Source organism: Juglans regia, chromosome 11 (assembly GCF_001411555.2).
Source record: "Juglans regia cultivar Chandler chromosome 11, Walnut 2.0, whole genome shotgun sequence".
NCBI classification, from domain to species: Eukaryota; Viridiplantae; Streptophyta; class Magnoliopsida; order Fagales; family Juglandaceae; genus Juglans; species Juglans regia.
Genome location: NC_049911.1, coordinates 7,960,324 through 7,970,151, shown reverse-complemented (window position 1 = coordinate 7,970,151; position 9,828 = coordinate 7,960,324). Strand labels below are relative to the sequence as shown.

General features: G+C 39.5%; 1 protein-coding gene across 1 annotated transcript; it reads right to left on the bottom strand.

Moving 5' to 3' along the window:
- Positions 1-6,882: 6,882 nt before the first annotated feature.
- LOC108993550 (peroxidase 72-like) lies at positions 6,883-9,116 on the bottom strand. Its single transcript, XM_018968514.2, has 4 exons — positions 8,757-9,116; positions 8,456-8,647; positions 8,010-8,175; positions 6,883-7,785 (listed from the first exon to the last, which is right to left on the bottom strand). Exons 1-4 carry the CDS (start codon positions 8,982-8,984, stop codon positions 7,373-7,375), a joined length of 999 nt encoding a protein of 332 aa, XP_018824059.2. The 5' UTR covers positions 8,985-9,116; the 3' UTR covers positions 6,883-7,372.
- Positions 9,117-9,828: the final 712 nt, after the last annotated feature.

The window sequence follows — 9,828 nt, the reverse complement described above, 5'->3', positions numbered from 1 at the left end:
ATCATACATGAATTATTTGTCAGAAGCACCAGTGTCTACAGTGCATTCTGCATCATGAGTGCCATTTTCAAAAGGAAAAATACTACTTTGTTCATTCTATTTGCTCCCTCATTTTGGCATATCATATATTTTAATTTTAATTTTTTCTTTGTTTAATAGTTAAGGAAATAACTATTAGTATATTGATATATTTTTATATTTTTTTAAAAATTTTTAAAATGATAAAAACATTAAAAAAAAATAAAATAAAAATTTTAAACTAGCAGTAAGTTGAACGGTGCACTTTCAAGAGTCATAAAAGTCAATGCTTGTGAAATATCATCGGATTGGAGATCATCATCAAACGGTATTAATTGGTTTACTTTTAAAATTAAAATTTAAAACTTTAAAAATCTTTCATCTCATTATTATAATTTTTTTAAATTCTTATATAAAATAAAATAAATAATTTAATTTTTTTAAATTTTAAAATAAAAATAATATTAAAAAATATATTTTAATAATATTTTATTTAATTTTTTAATTTTAATCTCAAATCATTCGTAAAAAAACAAATGAGAACAGATTCCCTTGGGGAGACATTAAGGTTGTGTTTGGATGTTGAAGTGAGTTGAGTTGAGTTGAGTTGAGATGATAAAATATTGTTAGAATATTATTTTTTAATATTATTATTATTTTAGGATTTAAAAAAATTAAATTATTTATTATATTTTATATTAAAATTTGAAAAAATTATAATGATGAGTTGAGATGAATTTGGTAACCAAACTCACCCTAATGAGACTTGTCACGAGCTATGGTGTTGGTGACAGCAGAATTATGGGTCGCGCTAGGGGAGACATTAAGATGGGACTTGTGAGTGGCTTGGGAGAAGTCACGTCCTCTGGAGGAGGGGCGTTGTTTGCCCTTTTCCCATGTCCAGTTTTGTTCCCATAAAAGGCGTACGCCTGTGTGTTGGAAGGATTTATGAAGTTGAGTCCGCATCTCGTATCCTTGCAGCAGCGGCACAAGCTCGGCGTAGGAGGGCATCGGCGGCTTGAGCAGGGAGGTGGTGAAGGGTTCGTATATCGGACCGAAGCTGTTGAGGAGGGAAAAAAACCTTCATATTGTGACTCACGGGACGTCCAATTGCAGCTAGGTGGCCGCATAGAGTCTTGAAGCTATAATGGGCCCTTACAGAATATGAATTACAGGAACTTAGAGAGAGAAATTCCAGGGAGTAGAGAGAGAGAGAAAGATAGAGAGAATATAGTAGAAGATTGCGAGGGAATTTCTGTTAAATTTCATCTTATTGCTTTTCACTGCGTTACAATCTGTTTTTATAGTTGAACATTATTAGCACGACACCGTTTCAAGCTTTCTACACATTTTACATTCACTCAACGACATCGTCGTGCAATCACTCTATTAAACAAGAACCCACACACGACTTGTCGTATTACCACACTAACAGAATTAACATAACTAACAACTTTAACTACTTCTGCATTCAACTCCCGAGCCTTCAACTCATTATTCTCACGAGCCTTCAACACTAACTGCTTCTGCACACAATCCCCCTTAACATTGCTCAACCTCTGGACCCTTACATACCCCTCCCCTTCAAAGCACCTTGCCCACAAGGTGAGGAAAACTTTTCCTTAACTGCCAATAACGCTCCCAAGTGGCTTGATCAGCATCAGTGCCTTCCCACTGGACCAAAACTTCTACCACTGCTCTGTTGTTCACTTTTCTGCTACGACGCTGTAGAATAATCTGAGGCTCAGGTGCAAGTTCACCTTGAATATCCATTGGAGGTAATGTTGCCAAAGGAGAAATATGATGCCCAATCTTTTACTTTAAACAAGAAACATGGAAAACAGGATGTAATTGTGACTGTGGAGGTAATTCAAGACGATAAGCCACCTGTCCAATCCTTTCCAATATTTGGAAAGGACCAAAAAACTTAGGTGACAGTTTCATGTTTCTCCTTACTGCCAAAGACTTCTGTCTATAGGGCTGGAGCCGTAAATAAACCCAATCTCCCACTGTAAAAGCTCTCTCAGTATGCTGTTTATCATACTGAAACTTCATTCTTTCTTGTGCCAACAACATATTAGTCTTCAAAATGTCTAAAATCTGTTCCCGAGACTTCAACAATTCTTCCACAGCTTGATTAGAGGAAAGACCTGGAACATAGCCTCTGAGTGGAGTAAGTGGAACACCATAAACTGCCTCATAGGGAGTGATCTTAGTAGAGGTGTGGAAACTGGTATTGTACCACCACTCAGCTAAAGCCAACCAGTCAGACCACTGCCTTGGTTTATCACCTGAAAAACACTTTAAAAATTGCTCTAAACATTTGTTTACAGCCTCGGTTTGGCCATCACTTTGAGGATGGTATGCTGAAGAATAAGCCGGATTTACACCTTGTAACTTGAAAAACTCCTTCCAGAAGGAACTGAGGAAAGTGGAACCACGATCTGACACAATGGATTTTGGCATGCCATGTAATTTAAAAACATGGTCCAAGAAAACTGAGGCAACTTTAACTGCTGGGAAGGGATGTTTTAAAGGCAAAAAATGAGCATATTTCGAAAGCCTATCAACAATTACCATAATAACTGAGTAACCTCTAGACAATGGCAATCCTTCCACAAAATCCATTGAGATATCAGTCCAAACTGCTTGAGGAATTTTTAAGGGCTGAAGTAACCCAGCTGGGTGAACATTTTCAACTTTATTTCTCTGGCATACTTCACACTCCTTGATGAATTTTTTTATCTCGGTTTTCATACCAGGCCAGTAGAAGTCAGATCTTGCCCTTTGTAGTGACTTATGGAAACCTGAATGACCTGTAGCAGGGCTTGCATGAATATAATGCAAGATTCTGACTTTTAAGTCAGTGCAGTCAGGAATATATAACCTCCCCTTCTTAAACAAAATTCCTCCTCGAATAGAAAATGATGAACTTGTTGTAGGGTTCTGTTGCAAAATCACCAACTGTTGTTGTACCACCTGGTCTTCAACATATGCTCTTTTTATCTCCTCTAACCACATAGGGTTTGGGACAGATATGGCTAATACAGAATGGACATTCTCCCACTGGTCTTTCCTAGACAAAGCATCTGCCACCTTGTTTTCCACTCCCTTTTTGTATTCTACTGAGAAGTCATAGCCAAGCAATTTAGAGAGCCACTTCTGTTGAGCAGGTGTGCCAACCTTCTGTTCCAACAAGTATTTTAGGCTATGATGATCAGTTCTAATGATGAATGAGCCTCCCAACAAGTAAGGCCTCCACTTCTTGACTGCCAATACCAAAGCCAAAAATTCCTTTTCATATGTTGACAATTGTAGGTTTTTTCCTTTTAAAGCTTGGCTCAAGAAAGCCAAAGGTCTTTGTTCTTGCATCAATACTGCCCCTACACCACTCCCACATGCATCACATTCAATCACAAACTTTTTAGAAAAATTTGGCAAGGCCAAAACAGGAGGCTGTGTCACGGCTTGTTTCAAGTCAGCAAATGCTTTAGTTGCTTCCTCAGACCACTTAAAGGCTTCCTTCTTCAACAAGGCTGTTAATGGAGCAGCTATGATGCCATAATCTCGAATAAACTTCCTGTAATAGCCAGTCAATCCCAAGAACCCTCTCAAGGATTTAACAGATTTAGGAATTGGCCATTTAATCATTGATTCTATCTTTTTCTGATTTGCCATGACTCCCTCCTTAGAAATGAGATGTCCCAAGTATTCAATCTCACGGCAGACAAAGTGACGTTTAGATTTCTTAGCATACAATTGATGGTCTTGTAAGGTATGCAAAACAGTGGCTAAATGCTTCAAATGTGAGTGCAAATCTCTACTATATATCAGTATATCATCAAAGAAAACAATGACAAATTTTCTTAAAAATGGTCTAAAGACATCATTCATAAGACCTTGAAATGTGGAGGGTGCATTAGTGAGTCCAAAAGGCATTACAAGGAACTCATAATGACCCTCATGTGTTCGAAATGCTGTTTTGGAAATGTCATCCTCTTTCATGCGAATCTGATGGTAGCCTGACCTTAAATCAAGCTTGGAAAAAACAGTGGCCCCAAAAAGTTCATCAAGCAATTCATCCACTACTGGTATAGGGTATTTAGCTTTGATTGTGGCCTCATTAAGTGCTCTATAGTCTATGCACATTCGCCAAGAGCCATCTCCCTTCCTCACTAAAAGGACAGGTGGAGAAAATGGTGACTGACTTGGCCTGATGACACCAGATTCTAACAATTCTTTAACTATTTTTTCAATTTCAGTTTTTTGGTAGTATGCATATCGATATGGCCTCACACTTACTGGTGTAGAGTCTATTTTCAGAAGTATCTGATGGTCCTGAGACCTTTGTGGAGGCAAGCCTCGTGGTTCATCAAAAACTATCTGAAAGCTGTCTAACAATTTCAAGACATCCTGAGGTACATCATGCAACACTTCTTGAGACTGAACTGCAGTGATTTGTAAAAATAATCCCTTGTTCTCCATAGAAGAGATTTTTGTAACCTCCACATCATCCACAAGGTTGCTGGAAGTGGAAGTTAAGGCCTTTAAACAGGTCAAAACTCCTTTGTAAGTGAACTGCATGCTTAATTTGCCAAAATCCCAAAGGATAGGGCCCAATGACAGCAACCATTGGACTCCTAAGACTATGTCACAACCACCCAATTTCAAGGTAAGTAAATCAGATAGAAATGCCGTACCTTGTATAAGTAGTGGCACATTACAGCACTTCCCTTCACTAGCCACCAGATCACCATTTGCAATTCTGACTTGCAAAGGTTCAGATTGTTGTATTGCCAGTCCACATTTACTTGCTACTGCAGTATTCACAAAATTATGGGTACTGCCAGAATCAATTAAGATAGTTAACCTTCTCTTCTTGATATGGCCAAGAACCCTCATTGTTTTGGGACTTGGTGTTCCCACCAAGGCTTGAACTGAAATTGCAGCCACACCAGCAACCCCTTTCATCTGTTGATCATCATTTTCTTCTGACTGTTCAGGTTCTTCTTCTGATTCGCATGGCTCCATGTGAGATAAGTCCATACCTTCTAATACATATACTCTTGGTTTGCACACTTGTGGCCTTGATAATATTTCTCTTCACAAAAGTAACAAAGCCCCTTCTTCCTCCTTTCTTGCATCTGATTTTCTGAGATCCTTTGAAAAGGCATTTTTGAAACAGCCTGCCCTCGAGGAGGTGCTCCCAAGATTGAAGGAGCATGTATTGGTTTCTGCATACTAGTCCCCGGATCATAGGAGGTGTTCTTCCACACCTTCCTAGTGCTCCAAATGTTCTGTTCTTGAATCTTGGCCAATCCAAACGCATCATTTAAGTTCTTAGGATTAAACATCTTCACAGCGAATCTCACCTCATCTTTTAAGCCACTTATAAAGCAACTTAGCTTATTCTTCTCAGAGATTCCCTTAAGCCTATTAGAAATCAATTCAAATTCTGTCTTATAGGCTGCTACTGTACTCACTTGCTTCAACCTTGTAAGAGCCTCCATTGGGTCGTCATAAACAGATAATCCAAATCTTACCTGCAATGCTTGAGTAAACTCATCCCAAGAACGAAATAAACCTGCTTCAGATGAATTCTGAAACCACACCAAGGCCTCTTCCTCCATCTAGAAGGAAGCAAAGAATATTCTTTGTCCGGGAGGTACTTGATGGTACAAAAAATATTGATTAGTCTTATACACCCACGCCACTGGATTTCCACCAGAAAACCTTGGAAACTCCACTTTGATGTTTCTAAAAAATCCTCTATCAACATGGTCACGGGCAGGTACCTCTTCACTGTCATCATGCATTTCTTCCTGTGCGTTTGATCCATTGATTGATATTTTCGAAATCTGCTGTAATACTTCTGCAAACCTTTTATCTTGATTTTCTCTGTCAATTCTTGCATTTTCTTGTTGCTGTAACAGAACAGCAATTGTATCTTCGAGCTGCTTCTGATGGCGATCTTGTTGCTCTCGTAGACTATTCAAGGAATCCAACACTTGTGAATAGGATCGCGTTCCTTCAGCCATGACTACTGATACCAATTGTAATGGGCCCTTACAGAATATGAATTACAGGAACTTAGAGAGAGAAAGTCCAGAGAGTAGAGAGAGAGAGAGAGAAAGAGAGAGAGAATAGAGTAGAAGATTGCGAGGGAATTTCTGTTAAATTTCATCTTATTGCTTTTCACTGCGTTACAATCTGTTTTTATAGTTGAACATTATTAGCACGACACCGTTTCAAGCTTTCTACACATTTTACATTCACTCAACGACATCGTCGTGCAATCACTCTATTAAACAAGAACCCACACACGACTTGTCGTATTACCACACTAACAGAATTAACAGAACTAACAACTTTAACTACTTCTGCATTCAACTCCCGAGCCTTCAACTCATTATTCTCACGAGCCTTCAACACTAACTGCTTCTGCACACAATCCCCCTTAACATTGCTCAACCTCTGGACCCTTACAGAAGCTTTGGAGGTGATCTTGCAGCGATGTCGTGGCTTCCTTCCTCATGTATGTCAACTGTTGAGTAAGCTGGAAATACCTTTCTTGGGATTCTTGGGCATAGGCTTCTTGAAGGGCATGCCAGACTTGATATGAAGTCTCAAGTCCGACCAGCAAGCTAACCGACTCCTCAGAGAGGGTACCGATAATCCATCCACGGAGTAGTCGGTCAGACTTCCTCCATCTCAGGTATGTAGAACTCAGTTCTTTGTGACTGGTTGTTGTGGCTTCATCGGGGATGAGATCATACGGTGGATGGGAGGCAGCGTCTGTGAGGTGTCGCATTAGGTGTCCCATGAGGTCTTGGCTCTCAGCCAAGTCCACGACCTGCTCCCTCCATAAGGGGAAATTCCCCTAGTTCAACCGTATGGTCACGATATTGTTGACCGAAAGTGAGATTGACGCCATGGGAGTAAGGCTCTCTTGCTCGCACAAGGGATTTCCATAAAGACAATTGAACAGCAGGTGTTTGTGAAAAAAAGTAAATTAAGAGGATTCAGTGGATGTGATTTCCATTCTAGTGCATGTAGCCGTTGGGTGTAGCGTTTCCTCGTGTGGAATTGTATCCGTTGTAGGAGTGTCTGAGAATTTTCCTTTATTTTATGCTGTCTGGTGACCTACCTACTAAAATCTTGAGATAGTTTTCGAAGATTAATTTTTCTTTTCATCTTAGATCTTTTCATTCCCAATCACTCGTAAATATAGCACATTTACGCGGGTTCATATACCAAGCACTTAAAATATGTCATATAGTATTAACTAATCAGGAATACATTGCAGGAAAAGCACACAACACTCGATGGAACTGCAGTATTATAATGGAGCTAATCAGGAGTTAATCTTCCTGCAATTCTTTCTAATCTCTCCCCTTGAGCCTGTCAATGGAGAAATATTTCCCATCTTAATCATGGACTGGGCAAACTGCTCGAAGAACAGCTTGTTGTTTTCTGAAAATGTCTTCACCAATTCCATGGATGCTTCGTTCTTTGTGAGAAGAACTTGATCAGAGCTTAAAAGGCCTTTAGAATACAACAAGTTCTTGAAATAGCTGTTGTCAAATTTTGTTGGGCTGACAAAGTCCAAGAAAAATAGGTTCTGATCACCACCTGATCTCGGGCATTTGGTTCTCAATTGGGCAGCATACGATTGATCAAATGTACTGCCGGGTTGCCGATTGCCTGACTGGTTGTAGAGTCTCTGCCTGAAGCTGGTGCAACGGGCATTTCCTATCGTGTGGCTCCCTGCATAACAATTATTCAAACTTCAATAATCTTCTTGCCATACTGAATTAAACCAGGTTAATTTTGATGGTGACTTTGTTTTGAAGTTAAACCAGGTTAATCACGTGTGTTCTGGGTAATTTAGATTCCTCCACACCCATTCCGTCAGTCATTTATCCTTAAATTAAGGACCCAGATTATGGTTTGGCACAATGGTAGGTTCAAGCTAGCTCTTTAAATATTACCGGATAGTGCAACAAGATCGACGACATTAAGTCCTTGTCGCTTGAACTTGGTGAGGATAGTCTGGAATGTGTTGTTTGGAGCAGGGATGTTGTTGTTTGAGCCACTCAAGCTTGCACTTCTGGAGTCCCTTCTTCCTAATGGAACCTCCCAGCTGGGTCCACCGCTCTGCATATTCAAAACATGGTCAAGTTCTGATTATACACACACACACATATGCTGGCTAGCCAAAAGTTGTTTTTAGGTAAAAGTATATTTTCTTCCAACAACAAATTATAAAGCTGACAAAATTCACACATTGCACGTTCAATATTAAGTATCAAAAATCTCAATGGACTGAGCAAAAAACTCATTTTCTTTTATATAGTTTAGGGATGGAAAATATATTTTGGCTTATTTCTGTCATGCAGCAAAATTATGACAAGACTATAAAAATATGTCACTTTACTAGAACAGTGGAGTCTCTAGCAGCTAGAGCCACAATATCAGCACAAGATACTGTATGTGGGCACTCTTTCTCCAAAGCAGATTTTATCTCGTCCAGAACTTCAAACCCTCGAGCAGAGTTCCTGTTTGGGTTCGACCTCTTCTCACTGACTATGCTTCCGCTGTTGTCCAACAATAGGGATGCGTCGCAGCCCTGCAAAATATGAAGAGTTTTTTGTATATAAGTTGACATGCATGCATGGATAATGCAGTGTAGTCTTTACAACCTGTTAAATGAGATGAGTTTTGGGAAGTTGGAAGACCTGGACAAAACAGTCGTGGAAATGGAGCCTAAGCAATGAAGCCGCCATGCGAGCTTCTTTGGCCACAGCCTTGACCACTATGGACTTCACAATCTGTTGAGCTTTTGGGCACGAGTGATCATAAAACTGTGGGTAGAGGTAGCCCCCATGGGTCTTGCTAGAGAAGCAGCAAAGGGGAGCAAAGGCAAAAAGAGAAAGAACTAAGAAAAGGTTCGTAAACTGAGACATTATTAGTATTGACTCTCTCTTTCTGTCTCAATCCTTTCAAGATCAAGATCCCTCTCTGTATAAAACACTCGCAGAGAAATGGTCAGGACCTGCTATGATGAAAGCTGATGAATGGCATTAGGGGGGATTTATAGGGGAAAATTTTTGTAGACATTTAACAATGTCCTACGTAATTAAGAGAGAGAGAGAGAGAGAGAGAGAAAGTGGGAAGGGAACAAAAAAGTTGGAGTTGGTATCTATCTTAGCTTTACATTAATGCCGAAGAAAAAGGAACCCAAAAAGTAACAAGAGACTTGGAATGGGTAAGTAGCTTTTCCAAGCATGGGCTTGCTTGTTCATCATGATAATGCATCAGCTATAAGCTCCCTTATTTTAACAGAAAACAGCAATCCATTGGGTCGTACATCGTTCTCATAAAAACCGGTGGAATGAAAGCTCTAAATCAAGAGCTCTGCTTCTTAATTAGCATTATATTAATTTTACGAAACTCATTGTTTAAAATCACTAAAAACGTGTCCTCTACTCATGAGCTTTAATTCTTGCTTGTTATAAAGATTAATCTAGAAGTTTACAAGTTGGTCAACCTGCTGTACTACATCTATTCCTTGTTGTTTCTGGGTCAGGAGCTGAAAGACATTGTCATGAAATAGGGAATTCAGGATGGTGCCAATAGTGGTTCGATGTTGACTCACCTGCTCTGTTGACAACACGAATGAAATCAAAAATTTTTGGTGCCATCCAAGTGCGACTATGTAGGAAAGTAAACCCGAAGCGAACTAAAAAAAAAAAAAGCCTTTACAGCAAGCTGAATCTTTCATGTTCTTGGCACCTTAAACTACTTCGG